The sequence below is a fragment of the Typopeltis vanoorti genome, chromosome 17 (assembly GCF_054136105.1).
Source record: "Typopeltis vanoorti isolate ZY-2024b chromosome 17, IOZ_Tvanoo_1.0, whole genome shotgun sequence".
Classification (NCBI taxonomy): Eukaryota; Metazoa; Arthropoda; class Arachnida; order Uropygi; family Thelyphonidae; genus Typopeltis; species Typopeltis vanoorti.
Window position 1 is genome coordinate 42,704,669 of NC_143565.1, and position 27,039 is coordinate 42,731,707.

General features: G+C 35.8%; 1 protein-coding gene across 5 annotated transcripts in view; it reads left to right on the forward strand.

Annotated features, from left to right (window-relative positions):
• LOC150097323 (septin-9-like) overlaps positions 1 to 27,039 on the forward strand; it is a 248,179-nt gene that overhangs the window by 207,591 nt on the left and 13,549 nt on the right. For all 5 annotated transcript variants that reach the window (XM_090407753.1, XM_090407757.1, XM_090407755.1 and 2 more), the window contains 3 exons: positions 13,080 to 13,197; positions 16,527 to 16,622; positions 26,605 to 26,753. In XM_090407753.1, coding sequence (XP_090263879.1) covers positions 13,080 to 13,197; positions 16,527 to 16,622; positions 26,605 to 26,753 — 363 coding nt within the window. The remainder of the gene's footprint in view (positions 1 to 13,079; positions 13,198 to 16,526; positions 16,623 to 26,604; positions 26,754 to 27,039) is intronic.

Here is a 27,039-nt window from a genome sequence, read left to right on the forward strand (position 1 = left end):
GGGAACAGTTCAATCTCCACTCCTAGCCAGTCAGAAATAGTCTTCCTAATACTGTCACTAATTTAAGTGACATCCGATGAACAGATGTCTGACATGTCACCATCTTGTGATCTCCTACACAATATGTTATTGTCTGAAATAGTGTGGGTTCTACAGTCAATTTTCTTGAGTTTACATGATGAAAAACCTGTAAACTTAATATTAACAGTGGAAACATGGGTTTCCACTGTTAATAGTTTCCATTATTTTCCCAGATTCCATTAGGAACATCAAGAGACTGTAAATGCTTCCCATCAGTTCCTTATCCTTACTATTGATTTTAGCTCAGCAAAACTCTTCTCACATTCTATAAAGTCAATCTCCTTCTTAGGATAGTTTCTCTTTTCTTGTGGATTGCATTCCAGGGATGCATGATATTTCCTGAGTGTATGTTCAATCCATCTAAAATTTTGTTTTCTGATTTTGAGGTTGACTTTTGGTTGATTTGTTCTTTACCAGAGGTCTTCATTAGTAATATTTTGTGCCACCAAATTCGAAGTATGCTCTGCAGACATCAGTATGAATGTTTATAGTTTTTTTTGTATTTCCTTTGAAACCAGCTACATTTCATATCCATATAAAAGAACTTATTTAATACACGCATTAAATATTTTTAATTTTGTATCTGTATGAAAATTTTTTATTTTCCATACTCTACTCAGTTTAGCATATGCACTTCTTGTCTTTTGAATCCTTATATCAACATCTCTAGTTGCCCTGCCATCTGCAGATAAAATACTGTTGAGATATGTGAAACAGTTAGCACATGCAATTTACAGACAAAAAATACTAGTTGTGGTGGTTGTGAGCAGTAGATGGCACTGATGTAGATGATTGGTAGTAGAGGTTCGGTGTAGTAGTGAAGACAGAAAGTTGTACAGTGGGTGTCCTCCTGCGATAAGTCTACGGACTCCTTGGAAGTGTCACGAATAATAATATGAAACAGTTTTGATTTTTACATTTTCAGTTGTACTTGATGCCTTGTTGTTCACATTGATTCTCATTTCTTTTGTTATTGTTTTTTTTTAATTTATTTTTAAACCAACTTTCAATGATTCTTCTTGTCATGTGGTTAGTTTTGTTTTGGATATCTGTATGTCTTTGAGCAATTAGACATACATCATCTGCATAATCTAGATCACTCAAAGTTTTATTTATTTTCCATGATATTCCTTTGGCATGTTTCATTGCTCTCTGTTCTAGAACTTGATCTAGCACCAGTATAAATAATAAGGGAGATAGTAGACATCCCTGTTGCACTCCAGATACAGTTTGTGAAATGGTGGTGACAAATATCCATCATGCAGCAACTAGTATTGGAATTTGTTTTATTCTTCCTTTATGAGGTTTATTATCTTCTATGGCATTCCTTTCGTTTTGAAGTGCATTCCACACACATAACCCACAAACAGCAAATATAAAGAGAGTTAATGATAAATGCACGTAAACACAAGAAAGATATTTAATTAACCAAATATTTCGGTTTGGAAATAGCATACCATCTTCAGTGGTATTACAAGAACAGTTCTAAAAAATACAAGCTAGAATACTAACAATAGATCGTTAAAAATAGAACACGCCGCGTGATGTTATATCACTAAGTATTAAGTATAAAACGGAACATTTTGAAGTAGAGACACGATTGGAAAAAAAAAAATAAATTAATGAGTAATCTTGATTAGACTTTCCCAGATTTTTGATATAGATATACAGTCATTACGATTCAGGTTGGGACGATGGAGTAAGGCCTCCACTCTTTCCTTGAACAAATGTTCGAACCTATAACGGGATCTATGTAAGAGGCGAGTCCTGGACCAAAAGATGCTGTGATCAGTTTCAATCCCGTGTTGAGCCAATCCAGACTTTTCAGGTTTGTTGTGAAGAATGGAGGATTGATGTTCTTGGATTCTTTTTTCAAGAGAACGTCCAGTCTGTCCAAAATAGGAAAGATCACAGTTGCAAGGAATTTGATAAACTCCAGGAAGAGATAAAGTTGAGTGTTTGTCTTTAGGAGAAGGAAAAGGAGAAGACAATTCGTTAACAGGTGAATACATAGTTGTTAAATCATATTTCTTTAAAATTCTTGCGATAGGTTCTGAAATACCGGAGATATAAGGAATAGGCACTCGACGTATTGAAACTTTGTTGTTTTGTGGAGGATTATAAGAATTGAGAAGACGTTGAGTACTTTTTTTTAGAAAAGCCATTGAGTTTCATGTGTTGTTGGACAGTAGAAAGTTCTTTCTGTAGATAATCAAAAGTAGAACAATTAGTTTTGGCTCTTCTGATAAGGCATTTTATAATTCCTGTTTTTTGACAAGGATAATGGGCTGATTCTTTAAGAATATAATGACCTGTGAACGTTGGTTTCCTGTATACTGTAGTTGTAAGAATATTTGAAGGTGACCAGATGAGGCGAACGTCTAAAAAAGATAACCAGTTGTTTTCTTCTATTTCCATAGTAAACTTTATACGATGATGCAAGGAATTAATACTGTTTAAAAAAGAAGGTAAATAGTTTTTGCTGTGAGGCCAAATAGTAAAGATGTCATCTATATATCTTACCCAAAAGGATGGTTGAGGGAAAATAGATGAGAAGAGGACTTTTTCTAAATGTTCCAAATAAAAGTTGGCTAAAGCAGGAGAAAGAGGACTTTCCATGGCCGTTCCTTCTACTTGGCTGTAAAATTTATTTTGACGTACGAAATATCAAGAATGTATTATGAAATCAAATAGTTTTATAATGTCTTGAGGAAAGATGTCAGCAAGTAATTTTAAAGTTTCCTTGAGAGGTACATTGGTATATAAAGATTCTATATCAAAGCTAACCATAAGATCTGTAGGTTGTAATGAGACATTTTTTAATTTTTCTAAGAAATCTGAGGAGTTTTTTAAAAGAAGAATTAGAGTTGCCAATGTAAGATTTCAATAATTTAGCTAGATATTTGGCTATACGGTAAGTAGGAGAATCAATACAATCTACTATTGGGAGAAGAGGATAGTCAATCTTATGGATTTTTGGAAGGCCATAAAATCTAGAACATTTTAAAATTGTATTAATTTTAAACAGTATTAATTCCTTGCATCATCATATAAAGTTTACTATGGAAATAGAAGAAAACAACCAGTTATCTTTTTTAGATGTTCTCCTCATCCGGTCACCTTCAAATATTCTTACAACTACAGTATACAGGAAACCAACGTTCACAGGTCGTTATATTCTTAAAGAATCAGCCCATCATCCTTGTCAAAAAACAGGAATTATAAAATGCCACATCAGAAGAGCCAAAACTAATTGTTCTACTTTTGATTATCTAGAGAAAGAACTTTCTACTATCCAACAACACATGAAACTCAATGGCTTTTCTAAAAAAAAGTACTCAACATCTTCTCAATTCTTATAATCCTCCACAAAACAACAAAGTTTCAATACGTCGAGTGCCTATTCCTTATATCTCCGGAATTTCAGAACCTATCGCAAAAATTTTAAAGAAATATGATTTAACAACTACGTATTCACCTATTAACAAATTGTCTTCTCATTTTCCTTCTAAAGACAAACGCTCAGCTTTATCTCTTCCTGGAGTTTATCAAATTCCTTGCAACTGTGATCTTTCCTATTTTGGACAGACTGGACGTTCTCTTGAAAAAAGAATCCAAGAACATCAATCCTCCATTCTTCACAACAAACCTGAAAAGTCTGGATTGGCTCAACACGGGATTGAAACTGACCACAGCATCTTTTGGTCCAGGACTCGCCTCTTACATAGATCCCGTTATAGGTTTGAACGTTTGTTCAAGGAAAGCGTGGAGGCCTTACTCCATCGTCCCAACCTGAATCGTAATGACTGTATATCTATATCAAAAATCTGGGAAAGTCCAATCAAGATTACTCATTAATTTTTTTTTTTTTTTTCCAATCATGTCTCTACTTCAAAATGTTCCGTTTTATACTTAATACTTAGTGATATAACATCATGCGGCGTGTTCTATTTTTAAAACTGTTCTTATAATACTACTGAAGATGGTCTGCTATTTCCAGACCGATATATTTGGTTAATTAAATATCTTTCTTGTGTTTACGTGCATTAATCATTCAGTCTTATGTCTCAAGAGAGTTAAATTCACCCAACTGTTCAATTATTATTCTTAAGGTGTTAATGTGGTCTATACATGATCTATTTGACCTAAAACCAGACTGCTCTCTTCTCATGCCCTTATCTAAAATATTCAAGATTCTTATTTCTTCTTATTCCATCCCTCCTCTTTTACCTTGCGTCGTTGAGTTTTTTTTTTTTTTTCTACATTTAACCCTAACATATTGAGTATAAGGTGGTTAGTCCTATTCTTATTAAAGATTCTTGAAAGAATAATTTTGCTAATCACACATAGCAGGTTTATGCCTCTCCAATTCTTCTTCTTCTTCTTTCACTCTGCCTTATCCCATGTTAAAGGGGTCGGCGCACCAATCTTTAACCTTCCTCTTCCAAGTTCTCCGATCCAGGGCATCCTTCGGACTCCATCCTTTCTCCCTAAGATCCTCTGTCATCTTATCCCTCCACCTGAGCTTGGGCCTGCCTCTTTTCCTCCTTCCCTCCAACTCCATATACTCCACTCATTTACCAACATACTCCTCACCCTTCCTCTCAACATGTCCAAACCACCTCAGCCTACTTTCTTGTATCTTCTTGCCAATTGGTCCCACCTTAACCGTCCCTCTGATGTAGTCATTCCTTATCCTGTCCTTTATCACATAGCTCATCCATCTCAACATCTGCATCTCCATTACCTCCATCTTCCTCTCCTGTGCCTTGATTATAGGCCATGTCTCTGCACCATGGAGCATCGCCGGCCTCACCACCATCTTATAGAGCTTTCCTTTCCTCTTACAACTCACTCTCTTGTCACACAGGACCCCGCTCATCTTCCTCCAATTCATCCAACCGCACGTTATTCGGTGCTGTATTTCCTCATCCAGGTCACCATTCCTCTCGACAACCGACCCAAGGTACTTGAATTTCTTCCCTGAAATTAGCCTTTCACCCTGGAGTCGTATGATGATATCCTCGTCACTCCCCGTTGACATATATTCAGTCTTCACCCGGTTAATTCTCATGCCGCTCTCCTCCAATGCCTTTTTGCACTCCAGGGTATTTTCAAGCTTCTCGGGATGATTCGCATAGAACAATGTCATCGGCAAACAGCATGCTCCATGGTGCCTCCTTCTTGACATCCATAACCAGGTCAAAGAGGTAGGGGCTCAGAGCTGACCCTTGGTGTAGCCCTACGACAATAGGGAACCCTTCTGTCATGCCGACACTAGACCTGACCTGAGTTTCTGTTCCCTCATACATCTCCTTCACCAACCTCGTGTACTTCTCCGACACCCCCTTCTTCCTCCATACCTCCTGCCTGGCCACTCTGTCGTATGCCTTTTCCAGATCTATAAACACCATGTGCAGATCCACTTGCATCTCTCTATATTTCTCCAGCAATCGCCTTGGGTGCAAATATTGCATCCGTTGTCCCTCTTCCTGGCATAAATCCAAACTGCTCCTCACCAATTTTCGTTTCCTGCCGTAACCTTGCTTCAATTACTCTTTCCCATATTTTTAATGTGTGTGACATCAGCTTGATTCCTCTATAGTTGCCACAGTCTTGAACATCTCCTCTTCCTTTGTAGATTGTGACGAGAATACTTTTCCTCCATTCCTCTGGTGTCTTTTCCTGTTGGGCTATTTTACACATCAGATCCCATAACATATCCACGCCCTCACTGCCCAAACTTTTCCATACTTCCCCAGGTATCTGGTCTGCTCCCACAGCCTTTCCATTCTTCATTTTTCTCAGTACCCAAACCACTTCCTCTCTACTTATGTCTTGCACCGGTCTCTCATTTACCTCTCCATCCTCGCACCTCTCTCTTGGATTCTCCTCATTTAGTAGTTTTCGGAAATATTCTTTCCATCTTCCTCTGATTTTGTCCTCATCTTGTAATACTATTCCTGAGGCATCCTTTATCTGCTTGATTGATGTTATGTCTTTCGAGGCCTTATCTCTGGCTTTCGCTATTCTCAACAACTGAGCTTCGCCACTGTTTCTCTCCATGTTTTTCTTCATAAACCTCATCAACTGCCCTCGCTTTCGCCCTTGCCACAGCTCTCTTTGCATTTTTCTTTGCTAATCTATATGCCTCCTTGTCGGCTCTAGTTCCAGTCATGTCCCATTTTTTCTTTGCCTCTTCTTTTCCTTGATCTCCAACTGCACCTCCTCATTCCACCACCATGCCTCCTTATCCTCAGGTGGTCCCTTTCCTGATGTTATACCAAGCACCTCTTCTCCAATTTTTCTAATATTCTGACTATTAATGTCCCACCATTCTTCCACATCCTCTGGTAACTTCATTTCTTTCAATACTTCTTCTTTAAACTTATTCCTTGGTCCTTCCTCTTCCAATTTCCACCACTTTATTCTCCTCTGTACCCACCACTTCCGTTTATTCTTCTTTTTCCCTTTTATATCACAGTCTACCACAACCAACCTGTGCTGCTACACTTTCTCCATTAATCACTTTACAGTTTTTCACCTCCTTCAGATGTTTCCTACTGCATATAATATAGTCAATCTGACTCATTCTATCCCCGCTCTTATAGGTTATCAGATGCCCAACTCTCTTCTTGAACCACGTGTTAGCTATAGCCAGATCGAAGGCCACAGCATATTCTATGATTTTTTTACCTTCTTCATTTCTTTCACCACTACTCCAACCTCCATTTACCCTTTCTTCACCACTTCGTTGCCTTCCTACATGCCCATTCAGATCTGCTCCGACGATCACTCTCTCACCATCAGGGATTCCCATTACTACTTGGTCAAGTTCTCTCCAGAATGTCTCTTTCTCCTCATCATCACAACCTACTTGCGGGGCGTAGCCACACTTCCTCCCATCTCAAGCTTAACGTTCATAATCCGATCAATCTTCCGGCACACCTCATAGACTCTTTAGCTCCTTATCGATGATAATTCCAACTCCGTTTCTTCCCTTCTCATCCACACCGCTATAAAACAGTTTATATCCCTCCGCCAGCTCCTTTGCTTTATTGCCTTTCCACCTTGTCTCTTGCAAGCACAAGATCTTCAGCTTCCTTCTTCTCATCATGTCCACTATCTCCCTACTCTTCCCATTCAGCGACCCGATTCTTACTTTACACACTCTCTTTCTGTTGGACTCGCTTCTTTAGCTGAACCCATCCTTGGTTCAGTAGCCCTAGCCTACTTCTCACAGTCCTCGGGCGACAGAACTGCGCGTCGCTTACGGGGGATGCCCTAGCCGTGATCCTTTCTGTTATCTAACATTTCATCCTGGGTTTTGGCATGATAGGAGAATTATTACAGTTTCCTAACTCTCCTTTCTGTGGTATTTTTACTATTATTCCTCTATTCTAATCCCTGGGGAATGTCTCTTTTTCCCAGATACCTTGGAATAGTGGGTACAGCATATCTGTGATTGTTGTGGTGTCAGATTTCAGAACCTCTGCAGTGATACCATTTGTGTCTTGCTCTTTCCCATTTTTCATTTCTTTAATAGCTTTTTTTTTTATTATCTCCAATTTAGATGGTGGGCTGGTATCAATTTTTAATTCATCCACACGTTTTGTTTATTTCTATTATTCTGTCACTCATAAGACTTGTTGTGGATGCCAAACATGCTCACAGATCAATGCACATCACATCATATCTAGTCTTGAAAACATCCAGTGTTGGAGCATTCATCACCCTCATTCACCATGCAAACAGATCTCCTTTTCATTTCTTTACTCACATGACTAGTTTCAGGGTAACCTCCCATTACCTATGAGGTTCCCTATTACCTAGTGTCTCCTATCAGATCTTGCACATCTCCATCATATCACCTCTTTTTTCCCTATCTTCAATAGCAACATCCCCTTAACTTGTCCACATACTCAACATTACAAAATCATAAAGAATGATTTTTTATTACGAAATCTCTGTCTCTGACATTTTCTTATCAAACAAATGACCAAATGTGCATAGAAATTCATATGTGGCTTTAGTTAGTGTCTGGTTCAGCACAACTATCATTTCCTTATTACTTCTTCTAATAAGGAAATTCATTTATCTATCGATCAAAACACTCAGATCCCTCATCTTTTCCACATACTGGAAAAAAGTTCCTTTTATCTGGTCAGAAGCATGGCTTTAAAGGGTGAAACAGGATACATGATTCCAGTATCAAAAAAAATAAATAAAAGTTACATATCAAATTCAGCAATTATAGGGAACCAGACCTTTTTGATTATGTGGATACATTTCAGAATTAACTGAAAAGGCATTGCTCTTTACATCATAACAAAACTAGTACAGATGAACATTTTAAGAAGCTGTGTCAAATTTATCAGCTTTCTAATCCTAACAGTAATGATTCCCTAAAAATTTCTATGGGCAGCCCACATTTGATCCATACAACTTCTATTTCAAAAGGAGAACAATATTTCTTAATTTAACTAATAGGACCAGTTGACCAGATCGTGAATAAAATAACATGAATTAGAATATCTAGGTCTCCAGCAATTCCCATCTCTCAGGAAACTATCCACTAGATATTCCTTATTTTAGATATTATGCCAGACTTGGAATGCTGCTATCATTAAACCAATATCTGTCTGCCAGAACTAGTAAAAAATGACTGAAAGTTCTCCAGCCAGCCAGCTATAAAGAACAGGAATATTTTTTGATGTAGTTTTATATAAATTAAAGAAGCCAAGATATATAATTTTGCTGAGTGGTTTTATCCTCTAGCTCAGTTTGAAAGTTTTTCCACTTGGTTATGCTACATATTAAAGATGCCAAGAAATTATATTCTTGGTTTAATCCTTTATCCAAGTGTAAGCAAACAAAGTTTGTGCATGAAGTAACTTCACAACATGTATAATGCTGTGCATTATGGATCACTACTCAGTCTGGTTTCAACCTTTATTGAATTCTCATCAGTGGGAGTCAGACCCAGAAGTGCATCTTTAACTGATAGTATAACCAAGGGGAAAAACTTTCAACATCTATCTATAACCCAGAGTATTCAGTAATAAGGTTTGGCACCTTTTGGCTACATGTGGAAATATGACTTCTGCATTACTTCAACCTTGGTATCACTTCTGGGTCTGGCTCCCACTGATGAGACCTCAATAAAGGTTGAAACCAGTTTGGGTAGTGACCCTTCCCTTAATGCATAGCATTATACATGTCCATAAGGATATGTGCTTTGCATTATGGGATACTAAGGCAAGTGATGTGAAGTTATTAGCCTCTAGTTACAAGTTGCCCAGTGTTGGGAAGTTACTTCATGTGCAATCTTTGTTGGCTTACACTTGGATAAAGGATTAAATCAAGAATATCATTTCATGGCATCTTTAGATCAGTGTTTTGCAAACTTTTCTGACCACGGCCCATTTGGACAAATCATATAACTCAGCTGCACAATAGCCTCAGTACCCAACCTTTACCGATAGGTCATATTTTCACCACCAGTAGATAGCCTTCACATGCCACACTAAGTGCAGAATTGTGGAGTAGTGTGATAGCATACACAACCTTTAATATTCTTCAATGGAAAATTAAATCAGAAGAAAATTAAGATAGGAATGGAATATATCTTAAATTATACCAGACACTTCTAAAGTATTTAATTGTTTATTCAAGGAATTTAGTTTATGTTAAAAAAGTATAAGATATATTAATAGATTTACCAATAGCAAGGCAACCCATGCATTTTTCAATACAGAGGCAACACAATGACTGACTTTTTAATAGGATTTTTAATATTGTATTCTGAACTGTATCAGAAAATTTACAAATGAAGATTACAGAAATTTATTTATTTACTCTAAAATTCTCTCACAGCCCACCAGGAAAACCATGTGTCCCATAACAGACTGCAGTTTGAGAAAGGTAGATCATGTAGTAGTTTTATCATCCATTAGTGTTCAAACTTAATCTCCAAAGTGATTAGTAGTGCTGTAAGAAATTGAAAGTGGCATGCAGTAGTAAGAGCCAAAGTAAGACTGACTCAGAAACCTTCCAAGTCAGGCCCTTCCCACTAGACTGGATGTCAGAGTAATCTTTAGTGAGTTTACAGAAGAAACATCAATACGTTGGATGTTGTTTTGGAGACTAGTGAGAAGAACTCGCCTGAAATGATCTGGAAAGGAGTCAAGGATGTAATATAGAATATAGCCAAGAAGTATCCGTGTCCAACATGATCAAGAGACACATGGATAACAGATTCCACATGAGATCTGATTGGAGAAATGAAGAGACCCAGGGATAGAAGAATATAAGAGAGTACATAAAGAAGTCAGAAAAGCCATCGTGCAGGACAAGGAAAATTTTTTCCTTATCTTGCCCAGTGACTTTATTTTATGTATTTATCCCCCACACGAGAGGTACAAGAACCTATAGCACATCAGCATCTTGTGTGAAGTGCAGATAAGGGTTGAGAAAGATGAAACCTATTGACATTCTTCTTAAAGAGCTGTAGGTTAAAATTGTTGGGAAACACATCATGGGGGAAGGCTGTTCCAGAGGACAGAAGTAGATGGAATAAATGAAGAGGAGAAGTAGGTTCAATGAGTTTTTCACTGTAAAAGGATGTTGGACAGCTGCTGCTCTAGTTTTAACAGGCCTGACAGCAAGTGGAGGAATAATGTTTACCAATTCAGTGGAGCAGTGACCATGGAAGTACCTATAAAAGGGACATAGAGCCAAAACACTGTGTCTGTGCTCTAGGATGATCTATGAGCTGAATTGCCCTCCTCTGGATTTATCTGCACTACCCCAAATGTTCACACAATTGGGGTGCAAATAAAGGATTTTGGGATTGTGTATGGGGTAGTAGCTGTGTGGGTGTAAAATAGCTTCTTGAATGGAAAAGTATGCCTAATTTTTTAATTGTTTCCTATTACTGTTTCACTCCATTAAACTCTTATTATAATGCTACCACCATTAAAAGAAAAAAAAAAAAAAATCCTTGCTCTACAGAAATGCATGTATCTGTGATGCAAGTATGTTAGAAACTTAAAATTACTGCTTAAGTCTACTATATCCGTCCATTGATTCATTGGACATCATCAGATGGCATATGGTCACTCCATTCTTCAGTGATGTGCCACACTGGTCCTCATCAAATGATCTGGAGGCCTCAAGTCTCCCAAACACCATTCATCTCATTTACCTACCACTCTTTTCCCAGGAATTTTTACCTTCTATTACTGTTTTGAGAAGTCATCATTTTAATGTGTCCAAAGTTCTTCTATATCCTTAAGGAGCCTTAAAGTTCTACTGATCCTTTCTAGTATCCATTCATTTGTTCGCTTTTTAGTATACGATATTATCAACAGCATTCTGCAACACCACATCTCAAAAGCAGCTTTCCTTTTTCTTATGGACTTGATTAGGTTCCAATTTCACATTCATACATTGCTGTTGGAAAAACAACTTCATTCCCATGGAGATAGATCAATCCTTTTAAATTTTAGACAAGCCTGGCTGTTGTTTTAGCCATTCCTGATTTTCTTCTGATGTCTTCTTGACAGCAATTCTTCTCAATTAATGTACGCTAGTTTCTCAGGAGCTTCCCTGTCTATATTTCCTTTGAGACATAATCTTTGTCTTGGTAAGATTAAGTTGAAGTCCTTTATCAAGGATTCGTCCTAGTTCTTCCTTGTCATTACAAAGGAGTACTGTATTCTAGTCGGAATAACAAACTATATATATACATCTGGAACTGAAAGGGGAGCAAGTTTGTCTTTAATGGAGCGGCTGAGGGTAAATACTGTTAAGTGGAGTTTGAAACTGGTGCAAAGATTTTATTTCTTCAAGATTCTGGATTTAATTTTTCTGATGGAATCTTAAAGAAGTATAATCTTTGCACCAGTTTCAAGCCTCGCATTTAAAACTAGCTACTCTTATCCACTCCTTAAAGACAAACTCTCTCTCTTCCCCTCTCAGTTCTAAGTGTGTGTATATAGTTTCCTTGTTCCTGCAAGTTGACCTACTGTGGACAGACAGTAAGATCAGCTACCATCTGAATGGAAGAACATAAGAAATACATCTGCAGTCATGACTATAGTCAATCTGTCTTACAGACCATATTTTAGATAGAGCTCATAGAATCAGTTGGAAAAAGACAATCATGCTCCATCACAGTAAATTTAGAAGGGAATGACTGTTTTTAGAATCTACGTCTGCTCTTAAAAATCCAACCTAATTTAAATATGGTTGCATAAAACTTCCCGAAATATGGACACTAATACCTCGAGATCCCAGTTTGTATCCCAGACCTCCGACAGGTGTCCATAGAAGGCGCTCCACCTGGTTAGGATTCTAGTTTTTCATCCATGTGTTTCAATTAGTTTTGTGCTGCCTTTTGTATGTGTTACAAGTCTCATTTTGTACTCCCTGATGATGTCTCTGTAACTGAGATGAAATGTGTTTCACTCCATTAAACTTTTGTGAGTTTTCCCCAGCAATTAAGCCTTAACACACAGGTGATAGCACTAAAATAGATATTGAGAATAAATTAGGTACAGTCATTATTTGATATAGTAAACTAATTAAAATAATTACTTAAATTGAAAGTTTTTTTTTCACTTAGTTATAAATTAAAGATCCCAAGAAATTCTATTCTTGTTTAATCTTTTATCTAAGTGTAAGCAAACAAATTTTGTGTGTGAAGTATCTTCATGACTAGGTTAGGTTACCTGCAAAGTCATTAGCCTCTTTATATAAGTAGTCATGAAGATACTTCACACACAAACTTTGTTTGCTTACACTTAGGTAAAGGATTAAACAAGAATAGAATTTCTGGCCTCCTTACTTAAAAATTAAAAAAAAGTGATAAGGAAACTTTTTTCCATTTGCAAATTTTGATGCACTAATAAAATTATAATCCAATTTCATTAGTGTATTAAATATTTGTTTCTACTTATTGTTCTGATATAATTAGTTTGATATTTTATTGTCAGGTTAACACCTTTAGACATTGAATTTATGAGAAGATTGGACAAGTGTGTTAACATAGTTCCCATAATTTCCAAAGCTGATACACTTACAGTTGAAGAAAGGTCATCCTTTAAGCAGAGAGTAAGTTTTTTTTTTAATAAATATTTGAAGCTTTTGTTTTGTAATTCATCACATTTGTAAGTTGCACAGAAAATTCATATGTGGGGGGGGGGGGGTTTCTGAAAAGTAAGGTAAACACTTTTTTTTTCTCTTAATAATGGTAAAAGGGAAACAGTGGACAGATAGACTAGTTCATAGTGGATGTCACAAAATGACATTCACTATGAACTAGTTATTGCAAATGGCAAAAAGTGATGTCAGAGAAGTAGGTGTGTTTGTGTGCAATGAATTTGAAGCAGGCCATGGTTACATTGAAGATTGACATTGGGTTGACAGGCCTTCATTGATCAAGTGAGAAGACATTTCACTCATTAAGGACATCATTCTTGAAGACTGATGAATGAAATTGCACAAGTGATGAACTTGAGTAAATCCACTGTTTACAAAATTGTTCATGCTGATTGCTTGTCTTTTGAAAGGTGTGCTTCTGCCAGGTACCCCAACAGTTGTCAGAGGAGCACAAGGCAACATGCATGGGGATGTGTCTGAAAAATCTATTGCAATACAGTAACAAAGCCAAGGATTTTCTCACTTGCCTAGTCACAGGAATTAAACATGAGTTCATCACTTTACCTTGGAGAGCAAACAAGACTCCATAACCTGGAAACATCCATAATCTCTTGTGTGCAAAAAATTCAAAAACTTTTTCCACTGTCCAAAAAGTCACGGCTACAGTGTTCTGTTAATGGACTTCTTGCCAAAGGAAGGAACAATCAATGCAGAACTTTACTGTGCCATGTTGGACAGACTGAAAGCCAATATTTGACTCAAATGACCAGAACTCCTAACAAGTGACATGATTTTGGTGAGTGGCAATGCTCCTCACACCGCTTGTGAATGGTTGCGCTATAATAGTTGGGAAACTGCCACATTCTCCCTACAGCCCAGACTTAGTGCCTTCACACTTCCATTTGTTTCCCCCCCCCTTCCCAAGAAACACCTTTCTGGAGGGCATTTCACTAAGAATGAGGAAGTTCACCAGGTGGTGTGATGTTAATTACAGGATGTGGACACAGAGTTTTTCAGTACTGGTAAAATGTCCATCCTTCCTCTTTATGCTACATGCAGGATCATTCCACATGCTTGTCATAAATTTAAAAGCATATCTACACCTCAGAATTAATTAATTTCCCATAACTGAAAAACCTCATTTCTGAGATACAGCCTTTTGTAGTTGTAACACAAACCAACATGAAAAGCAGATATGCAAACTCAAATTATGTGAATATAAAAAACCAGAACCATTAGGTTCCTTAAGAAACTAATAGTTATGTACTCGTATGTTATTAAAATTTGCAAGAAACTTGTAGCAAGTTTTTTTCACTTGGTTATCAGCTTCATATATCTTTTCACGACTAGGCTTGTATGTAGAAGCTGTTGATTTCACTTCAGTTGTCTTAGTATCCTACAATGAACCAAACTTTACTGTAGTCGTCGCAGTGGGGCTAGACCAGGAGGATACTAATGTTATATTAATGCAGAAGTCACATAAACTGCCACACGAAAAGCTAATAGCTAAACTGAAACAGATGGGATTAGATAACTCCTGCCATGGATGTCCTGAATAGTAATAATAATATAAAAAAAAACTCTAGTCCCATCATCTTCGTTCAGCTTTCTGACCAATACCTCTGAATTATGTGGAGTGTAGCTTAGTGTATTTAAGCACTTCAGGGGTGAAATATCATCACCAGGTAGCTGACTTTCGCATTTCAGATTGCCAATGGAGTTGGGGGGGGGGGGCTTACTGAAAATATGTTCTTATCTGTATTCTTCTTGTGATTTTTTTTATTTATTTTTTTATCAGTTCTATCACTGGCTAACTCATTTTTTAATTTTTCAAAGTAATAACTACAAATAGCCATAATATTCTTTTAGCTACTTTCGTATTACTTAGTGTTGATCATCTCTTTCCAATCATATGCCAAATGTTTACTTATATTTTTTCCTATTTATTGCACCATTCTAGGTATATTAGAGACACTGTTTCTCATAGCCATCCTAGTAGGACAAGGGTATTTGTGATACTCGGACTAGCTCATCTAGTTCCAATTATCATATCCATGTTCCAGAGGATTCTTTTTGTGATATAATGTTATTTAGTAACGGTAATTACTAAATAACACTATATAACTATAATAACACTAAATAACACAATGTACATTCTATTACCACATTAGTGGTAATTAGAATGTACATTGTTATAATATACTGTTAAATTTAGAGAAAAAGCTGTTTTGCATATTTCTCTAAATTTTTTTCTAAAACATTACTGTAGTTCTGAGAATCATTTATCTTGTTATTTAGATCTCCTACAAGACACACTTATACCCTTTCCTTTCTTTCTGTGATTCAAATCATATTATACTTATATACACACACACATTATTTAACAAATCTTACCTTTATATTTCTGTATCTAGATAGAACTAATTACGTCAACATGGTATATCCTCTGTCCTCCTTTTCCTTATATAAAATCAAACCCACACAATTTAATCAGTACAGTGTGAACAAGAGATTGTGTTTTTTTCACTTGGTTATAATTTATATTAAACTTACCAAGAAATTATATTCTTGTTTAATATAACGCAAGTTTAACAAATTGCTTGAGGTTATTCCGTTATCTGATTTATAATAGGTTACCTTTCTCCCTTGCTAAAAAAAGAGGCTTTATTTGTTGATTGGATTTTAACGATATAGATGCAAACACAGATTAATAAGAAAATAACTATTTATTGACTTAATTGCTAATATTTCACTGGTATTCTATCCAGCATCTTCAGAGCACACAGTTTGTTACAGTAGGGAGACAACTGCAATCCAGTGGGACTGGTATGAGCAATTGTAGCGTGCAACACAGACTAAAGTCCTAATTAGGTGCCATCTAAGTTGGGGGGTGGAAGAGGCTTTATTATCCGAGAAATTTCATCCAATACAAAATACAGTTTAGTCAACTAAATCTCGCACAGCAGTCATTTTTATGATCTTTATCCAAGTAAACTTCTAATGGAGCTTATTATGAGGATTGAATATTATCAGAAATGCCAGTTAGTTCTAGACATGCCTTATAGGCTATGTGGATTTTTCTTCCAATTGTCTAACTTATTCTCTTAACAGTGATCCTTTCCTTTATCTATATTATGATCTTTTTAATCAAGTAGTTTAAATGGTTTAAATGCATTATTATTTTTTTTTTTTCATCTTAAGTCATTTCTTCATAAAAACTAGAAGCATTGAAGCAGCATTATAATATATAATTTTCAGTATATTTTTTTCTTTTACTGCAGATAAAACAAGATTTAAATAATAATGGTATCAATGTTTATCCAATGAAAGAACTTGAAGAAGATTCTGAAGAAGTGACAGTAAACAATAAAATCAGGGTAAGATGTAAAAATAAATTTAAAAAAATTTACTACTTAAAAATACTGTTGTAGGGATATAGTGTAATGTGCATAATTCTGTTCTTTCATTCTGATCATTTGAAATGTTAGGAGCTAGAATTGTTTTTAACATAACTTTTTTAGAATTAATTTTATAAGATAGGTAAATAGACAGTACATAAATAAATTGTATGGAAATATGTGGGGCAATTTCCAAACTTTTACTCCTTCCCTCCCTCATGTTTTTCCCATAGATTCTCTTATTTGTGCATCACATATATGCTCATTACTGGATTATTTTGTGAATGTATTCTCTGCTAGCAGCAAAATCCTACTGCACACAGACACAGTATATTTTCTGAATGTAATGGTGTTAACATACATAATACAATGTGTATTGTCTCTGCATATGTTAACATACCGACATAATACAAAGCCATGTAAAAATTAAATCCTGTCCTCAGACAAAGCATAGCCGAACTGACTGAGAATATTCAATTTTCTTGAGGAGTGAAGCAATTTTATTCATCACATTCTTCTAAAGTTTCTTTTGAAGTACAACAGCGGTCTGAATGGCTTTCTTCATATTTGTTCTTGTTTCCATTAAATTGATCCTTCTCAAATAATTTGAGAGTTTAAAAAGTTTTAGTATTTGTGGTTGAGGTAATATGTTTGTTCATTCTCACTTTCATTTCTGTTTATCATCTTCCGTAGTTATTACAGCAGAGTATGATCGAATTAAACCCTCAATATTGTCTTCTTCACTCTTTTTTAAAGAATTCCTGTCCAGCAACTCTGTCTACTTTTTTTTTTGTAAAAGAAAATGATCACTTCATCAGAAATACAGGAAATGGGAAATGATAAATGGGCTCAACCTGTTTCTTCTAACTTTCATTAAGAGTAAAATGCATACACTTGGCAAGTCTTAAGTGGTTCCATACTGTTTCCAACAGTCACTATTTCTTCATACTCTTATACTCTTGGCATTTAGAAGCAACTTATAGAAGATTCTTCTAGATGCCTTCCATCATATGATAGGTCCACTAGTTTTCTATGAGCAAAGTAATCCTTGTGACTCATGTAAAGTTGTTTTTTTTTATAGTTTTTCAGAGGCATTATGCAGCAAAAGATATTTTTCACTAGAGTCCTGGTTGCAGATTTAAACAGCAAAGTAGAAAATGATTACTGCAAAAATTTGGAGAAAAGAGCAAAGCTAATTATAATGAAATCTACTAGATTTCTGTTCAGAACATGAAATAATCATTATTAATACCATGTTCCAAAATAAAAATGCATACAAATTAACATGGAGAAAAGGCACAGGAAATAAGTCTCATTAGCCATAATATTATTGATGCCTTCATGCTAGTTGAGGACAAAAGAACCTACAGAGGATTTGAAATAGGAAGTGATAATTTAGTTTTGAGTAGGATAAAATTGGACATCATGTTGAAAAGAAAAGTGTGTAAGAAAGTTTTAAAGAGAATCAGTCAAGCAGCTTTCAGAGGTGAACTGTAGACTGAAATACACAAATGTTGTTATTCTAGAAAAAATGAGCATTTGAAAACAGGAACCAAAGCTTAGGGATTCACTAGCAGGCCCTGAAGAAAAAATTTAACCATTTGGCCAAAGAGATGAGATTTTCTGTAAGGATAGAAAAATCAAAACTCTATGGTGGACTTGAGAATTTAAAGAAACTGTCAACGAAAAGAAGAAAGCAATATCAAAAGTTTTCTAACAAGTAAGTTAGTGAGATTTTTAAAATAATAATAAATTCATAGAAATTATCAGGTTATTTGAAAATATTCATCATCATCAAATTCCTGCCATGTACCCTCAAGGGGTGTACAGGATATGATAGTACTACATGAAAAAAATTACATCATTATTAATTTTTTTTTTTGAACATATTCTGCTTAAACTTTTCTCATAAAGAATGGCCGTGTAGTCAGCAATATTTTTGTTACAATCATGTGAAACCTGATTCATCTTCAATTGACAAGCCATGTAAATTGTTTTCTTCCCATAGGAAACAGAAAACTTAGGTGTCCTCCTATGCAGAGCAGTACATGTACAGTCCTCAAGTCAGATTCCCAATATTATCCCTTACATCAAATTTTTAATATTTGCTCATCCTCCACATCCAGTTTCTACTTTAAGCAACCCCTTTTCTACATCCAGATCTTCAGTCCCTTAGACTATCCTTAAACAGTACCTTGCACTCGGTCTCTTTGCATCATATTGTTTCAGGAAATTTACAACATACAGTAGATAATAACTAAAATATTTTAATTTAATGCCATCAACGCACTTAGTCATTGCCAAAACTTTGTCATCGTGCCCAGACATGTCCTGACCAAAATTTCACAATCCAAATTGAGAATGGAATCTACAGCCTTCCAACTAGTGAGGCCAACAATATTAGTCTTGACATAGTAAATGTGTTATCACAGGCTAAACCTCCTTCAAGCAACTTTCCTAACAGACAATTTAAAACTCTTCTACATCTCAGAAATAACAAAAAAATAATAATCTGGAAAGCAGATGAGGGCAGTACTACTGTCTTTTTAAATTATACATATTATAATTAAAAAATGACCACCTTCTTAAAGACCAGTGACTTACCACCAACTAAATTAAGACTCCACCTGCACACAGATCACAACCGTCCATAGACTCCTAAAAAATGTTACTTCCTGGCCACTAACAAACTAAAACCTTAAAATTCTAAACCTCTCCATATTTATGGACTTTCAAAAATCCATAAAGAGGATGTGCCACTACACCCAATTGTAGATGGTATTGACTCGCCCACCTACAAACTAGCCAAACATTTAGTACTTTCTCAAACTACTGGCAATACCTTGTCACATAAAAAAAAAAAATAAAAAAAATAAAACTGCCCATTTTAAGTTCAGTATACAAGATCTCATACTCCCCTCAGCACTGACCTAAGTCAGTTTTGATGTCTCCTCCTCTTTGATATCTCAGCTCTGTTTCAGTTCACCATGAACTCAAGCTGTTTTGTTTGGTAAAGAAAATTTTACAACCAAATAAAGGAAACGGCCATGGGCTTCCCCACAACCCACCCCAGCTAACTTTTTCATGGAAACATTTGAAAATAATGCCCTTAATTCTTCTCCTCTTAAACCCACTATTTAGCTACACTATGTGGATGGTGTGTTTGCAGTTTAGCCACATGGCCTTGGACACCTTGCACACTTTCTTATCACATTTGTACATCCAGTTCAAAACAAAAATAGAAAGTAGCAACAGTCTTTCTAGACAACAGCCCTTCCTAGACATCCTGGTTACAAGACAACCAAATGGATCTCTGACCTTCACCCTATACAGAAATCCCACACATGCACAGGTAAATACACTTGTCAATGGTCGCATCACCTCCTTCCCAACAATATAGAGCTATAAAAACCTTAGTCTACTAGGCAAAATTAATTTGCTCAGATAACAATGTGCTCACCGCAGAACTTAGCCACATAAAAAACACTTTTTTGGCCAATGGGTACACCTCCCACCAGATAAAAAGAATTCTACCACCACATACTCACTCCCTCTTCCAAATATAGATTACAGCAAATCCATCATCATAACGCTAATTGCGGGTATAGACCATATCAGTCTGTTCTTCCGGTCTCATTCATTATCCATCCAATATCTTTTTATTTTTTTTTTTAGGTCTACCCTGCTTTCTCTTTCTAGTTGGCTTATATTTCAGTATTTGTTTAGGATATTGGATGTTGGCCATTCAGTTTACATGTTTTGTTTCTAGTTCTTTTAAAATGTCTTCGTTCCTTTTTTAGTCTAATAATGTGTATTTTGTAGTTCTTCTTCTCATAAATCTCATTTCACTTGTTTTTATTCTTTGTTTATTGGCCAAATTTTACCATATAATAATGTGGGCACTGCTAAAGTATTATATATTTTCAAGTGTGTTTCCTTTTGCACTATATTTGGATTGAGTGTTCTGTTTATCAGGCCTGTAATCTGTAAAAATTTTGAAGTTTTTAATTTTGTCTTTTTTTTCTTTCATATGATATTTCACATCCAAGATAACAAAGTATTTATCTGTTCTATTATTTTATTATTAACAACTATTTTACTTCTAACTGGAGTTTGTCCACAAAATGCCATTGTTTTAGTTTTATCTATGGAAATTTTCATTCCAAACTGTTCTACTATAATGTTTAAATTATATATTGCTCTTTGTAAATTGTCTTCCTTATCTGATATTATTAACAGATCATCTGCAAATAATAGTGTATTTATTTTGTTATTCCGGGAAATTTCTATATCTTGATTGTTTGTGTTCCACTGTATTAATATTTCATTAATGTAAATATTGAAAAGTGTTGGAGACAGGGGGCATCCCGTCTTACTCCTTGGTTTATGGATCGTTTTTCAGACATTTTTCATTTATATTTATTTCATTATCTTTGTAAATATTGGATATATTTATTCTTTGTAATATATCAAACAGTATATATCTTTTTTTTTATAAGTAGTTTTAAACAGAAAGGTGCGTCCATTGTAGAGTGTCCTTTTCTAAATCCATTTTCACATTCTAATAATATTTTTTCACTGCATATTTTCAGTTTTTCATTAAGTATTCAACTATATATTTTGTAGCGTGTATTCAATAAACTAATACCGCTGTAATCAGCAGGTTTTGTTTTATCCCCTTTTTTAAATGTAGGTATTACTATACTTATTTCATTGTATTGGTATTTGCCCATTTGTATATATTTTATTTAAAAGTTTTAATAATCTTTTGATGAAATTTTTTTTCAGCGAATTTATAAGTTCAGAGTTTATCCCATCTTCTCCTGCTGATTTGTCATTTTTTATCTTATTTAGGTTGTCCTTTAATTCTTTCATTGTTATTATATCATTTAAAGTATTTTGTAAGTTTCTGGTGTAATTTTTTTTATGCCAGTATTATCCGTCCAAAGATCTGTAAAATATCCAAGAACAAATCCATCACTATCCCTTATATTTGTGGCATCTTAGAAAAGGTGGCCAAGATCTTAAAGCGCAATCTGCTGACCACTTGTAAACTGCACAGAAAACTTGCAACTCTTATCCACTCCTCCAAAGATGCTACAGCCACTGGAGTGTACCTGGTAACCTTCAGCTGCAACCACTCATACTGTGGCCAAAAAGGGAAGACAGCCAACATCTGTATATCAGAGCACCAGAACTACATCTGTTTCCACCACTATGGCTACTTGGGATTAGCAAACGATGCCCTGGGTACCCAGCATAAGATCCATTGGAAAAAAAAGCCACTTTACTCCACTGAAGCAAATTTAAATATAAGAGGCATTTCCTCAAATATGTTGCAGCTCTCACCAACTATTCCAACATAAACAAGTATGGTTGTATCAAACTGCTTCTCATATGAGAAACTCATCAGCAGACATTCAGCTCAACCAAAGCCAATAGGTGACATAATCAGGTCATCCTATATTTCTCCTGTTTCATTTTTGTTACTGAAGTGTGCTGTATTTAATACCAGTGTATTAATCCCTGAAAATGCTAATTTAACTTTGTGAAATATAGAAAGTAATAATTAAAATATTTTACTTATTATCTATTCTACATTGTCAATTTCCTGAAACATAATGCATGAGAATCAGCATATAAGCCTAAACACAGGACTCAGTCTCTTTGTAGGTACATCTGGTTCTTTGCTGAACTTGCTATATATATTCAGGCTTTGTTTGTGAAGTGAAAAACCAATTGTTCAGGAGGGCAGGGGAAGGGTGACTATCATCCTTGTATGAGACTATCTAACTTACTATCAATTAAAAAAGCTCCTTTTTATTTGTGAACACACATGTTACATCATTTTTCTGGCTACGCTACAGAAGCACATAGGTGTTTCTAGTGCAAAGAAAAAAACACTTATTAAAGAACACATACGTTTATCAGATATAATTCACTTCTCCCCAGTGTTGTCATTCTTATTTTTCTTAGCTACTTCATTGTAAATCTAAACAGCAGCAAAAAATTGTAAGAAGAGAGAGAATGCTGGTATATTATGAAGTAACTTAATAAAGTTCAGCAGCCTTTACTTTTTTCTTTTATTACCAAACAGATCTTTGTGGAAGAAGAGCAATGTATTTCTCAATTAATTTCTTTGCTTCTCAAATCATTTCAGGCCTATTTGTTTAGCACAACAAATGTTGAGCAATATTCCACTTCTGTTTCACATCTAGAAATCTAGACATAACTTATTATTGCCACATTTGCAAGTAGGTTTCTTTTTAATGTCATAAATGTTTAAACCACTTTTTATCTATAACAGGAGAACTAAAATAAGCCATCACAATTATATATCATCTTTAATATTACAATCAGGCTGGTTAAGTGCAAGTTGTTTCTAGCAGCAAGATAGTTTAAAAAATTTAAAATTAAATCATTTTTTGAGTATAGTTAATAAATTGCCATATATTGGTAAGTTGAAAGAAATGATGTCTTGGTGGTACAAATGATTTGAGAGGTGAAAAGTATTCTATGAGTGATGATGTAAAGGAATTGTTAGAAAAGGCCAAACTGAAGAGTGAGAAGGTGAAGATTGTAGGTCTCCTGATAGAGGAAAACTGAGGAGGAAGGTGTTGGTAGCCAATGAGTCTATATGTAGATTGTGCAAAAGGAATGCTGTAAGATTTGTTGATCTGTGGTCTGTTTGATGGAAAGAAGGATTTGTACAATGCTGATGGCTACATCTAAATGGTTTTGGTGTTAAGATGCAGCCATCAGCATTGTACAAATCCTTCTTTCCGAAGAGAGCTTTGTTCATCAAGCATGCTGAAGTGCAAATTCAGGAACACTTAAGCAATTAGGGTGGAAGCAAATGAGTTTGTGACACCCATGTGGTGAGTGAGTATGAGAGTGATCAAGCATGGAATCTAGTATCTCAAGCAAAAATATTGAATAGGGAAGTCAATTCAGGAAGTAAAGGTGGGTTGGGGCCCAAAGCGATGTCACAGTTTCTATATACTAATGCCAGAAGTATCAGGAACAAGGAGGAGGAGTTTTGGGCATTGGTTAGTGCAACCTCACCAAAAGTTATAGACATTAGTGAATCTTGGCTAATAGTAGATGATGTAGTTACATGGATTGAATGTGAAGGTGTTTAGTATTTTCAGGGAAGATAGGATGGGGGAGAGGTACTGCTGATGATAGCACTTGAATTGCATCCAAAAAGAATAGGAGACAGGTGGGAGAGTGGCTGTTCATTTGAAGCAATCTGGTGTGAGATTAAGGCCAGTAAGACAAAATATACAGTTAGTTGTTGAATTCCTTGGCTCAACATGTTGTTGGTTCAACAGATGATCTGGAAGACATACATCACCAAATTAATACAATTGAGTACAGGTAGAATGATTATTATGGGGGACTTCAACTGTGTAGATAAAGATTGGAAGGAAAAAAAGATCACATGGCAGGAAGGAAATAGAATTTATACACCTACTAAGAGATAATTACTTAAGACAGCATATGATGGAGGGGACTAGGGAGTGGGAGAGTATTGGACCCAGTCATAGGATCAGAAGAGTTATCCATAATCAAGGTGACCACATTTCCTCCGATTGGTGAAATTGAACATGTGGTCTTGCTTGAGAGAGATTGTAAAACATGAGGAATATTCTGTCAAGAATGGGTATATGTAGAACTACAAGGGCAGATGATTATGACAAGCTTGGGAAACAGCTTAAATCTGTACCGTGGCATAAAACACTGCAGGGTAAGGATGTTAATAGTGCATGGAGGATAGTTAAGGGTCATCTAGAGAAAGCAATTATTAAATTGTATACTTAGGATAAGGAGGGTTAATCATGCAGGAGTTAGATGGATGAGTAATATCATTAAGCACAAACTGCAGAAGAAGAAAAGGCTGTGGAGGATAAAGAGAAAGGTGACCACCAAACTCACGAACAGCACATGGCTCAGGCAAGAAAGGTGACCACATGGTAAGGAAATCAAAATTAGATTATGAGAAGAATCTAGCCAGGCAGGCCAAAGGAAATTGCAAAGAGTTCTTTCGTTATGTGGCAAGTAAAAGGAAGAATGATTATGGAAGATTAATCTTGATGATGATGATGATTTCGAGGAGACAGAAAAGCAGATAAGATAGTTCAGTTACTGAGTGACCGCTTTGCAATGGTATTTCATCCTAGTAAGGTTACTGCTTTAGCCTATGTGACAGACACTAATGTGGGAACAGAGATGGATGAATTTGAGGTTCTTAAGATATTGCAGAATCTCAGTGTAAATACAGCTGTGGGATTAGATGGGATATCAGCTAGGGTTTTGTGAGAATGTGCAAGGGAACTGGCAATGCCTTTGACTAGTCTCTTTAATTTAAGTCTCTGCTCTGGTAGAGTTCCAAGGGAGTGGAAAGAGGCAAAATAATCCTCTTGCACAAGGGAGGTTCTAAGACTGCAGTAGCAAATTATAGACCAATCGGTATCTCAGGTGTGATGGTAAAAGTACTAGAAAAATTGGTCAAAATGGCTTTGTGAAGTGTCGGCCATGGCTTAGTAATTTACTGACTTTTTTATAATAGAGAAACAACCGAGTTACATGATTTTGCAAAGGCATTTGACAGAATACCACATGGAACTCTCTTATGCAAATTAGAACAAATGGAGATGGATATGACACTGGTTAAGTGGATAAGAGGGTGGCTAATAGACATATCAAAAAGTTGTATATGGAGGGGCAGAATTGAGGTGAAAACAGGTGACTAGTGGTGTGCTGCAAATTCAGTGCTGGGATCATTGCTGTTTAATTTGTACATAAATGATATAGGAAATAACCTGAAAAGAGATATTCAGTTGTTTGCTGATGCAATATTAGGAAGATTTAAATAGGCTGTCAGTATTGGCAAAAGATAATGGGTGTCAGTTTAATGTCGAGAAATGTAAATTATTATTATTATTATTACATGACATCTCCAAGGAGTCCAGAGGCTTATTGAGGGAGGACACCTACTCTACAACTCTCCGTCTCCACCAACTACAGCAAACTGCATCATCTACATCACCATGACTAGTATTTTGACAGACAATCGCAAAGATCAATGCCAATGGCGGGATTTGAACCTGCAGCCTTTTGGCTGGAAAGTGAATACACTAATCGCTCGACCAACCAGGCTGGTGAGTTATGCATTTTGGGAAAAATTGGTTACAAGCAATGTATCACATTGATGGCACTGTACTCCATGAAATAGATGAAGCTAGAGATTTGGTGGTGGTAGAGAGAGAGAGTTTAGAGGACATGTTGCTAAGGTAGTCCATAGGATTATGTTGCTATTGAAGAATACATTAACAAGTAGAGAGAAGGAAGTTGTTATTCCTCTTAAGGCCTTGATACGCCCACATCTGGATCACTGTACTCTAGTCTGGTTTCCTAGGTTTCTTGGTGATGAGGAAGCAGCGGAGAAGATTCGGAGCGATTGACCAAGATTTTGAGTAGCCTGTTGAATGTTCCCTATGAGAATAGATTGAGGGTGTGTGGATTTCAAAAGTTGGTTGATAGTAGAAAAAGAGGGAATATGACAGACAATTAAGTTGCTTAAAGGGTTTTTATAGGATAGATGCAGGGGAAATGTATCAGCACTTGGCTAGAGGGACCAGAACAAGGGATCATCCCTGGAAGTTGAATAAAGGTGTGGTTAGTAGGGGTGTGAGGACTAGATATTTTGCTTGGAGAGTTGTGAATGAGTGGAATGGTTTGCCAGAGTTGAGGAGAGATATGATAAATTGGGTCTCCTGCGATGAGTCTTCGGACTCCATTGAGGTCTGTATAATAATAGTTTCATTTATTTTAATGTTTCTGTAAATATATACATTTAAAAATGTAGTGGCTGTTTTTATGGTGAGAATGTCTTAAATTATTATTTTTTTTTTAAATTTTCTCTTTCATAATTTTTTTTATTTGAAAAATTTTGCAGGATATGATACCATTTGCTGTTGTAGGTAGTGACAAACAATACCAAATAAATGGCAGAACAGTGTATGGTCGCAAAACCCAGTGGGGTATTGTGGAAATAGAAAACAAGACTCATTGTGAATTTCCTGATCTCCGGGATATGCTTATCAGGTGAATAACTGTTATTCTGTTAGCTGATCTACAAGGATCATTTTAAGTTTTGTATGCTATACTCTTAAACCAAACATTTAAGAAACTGTATTTACAGGCCTTCAGTATAATCTTCATTCTGCTTTAGTTTTGCTGCCTAATGTTTATTACTAAATCTTATATATCTCTCAAAAAACTTTTTTCTGTGTATGTGTTTTGATAAGTCAGATCGCTTCAGCAGAAACTTCTTCATAGGTGGTTATTTATTTATTGTATGGCTTGTACACATGGTTAAAAGACAATAAGA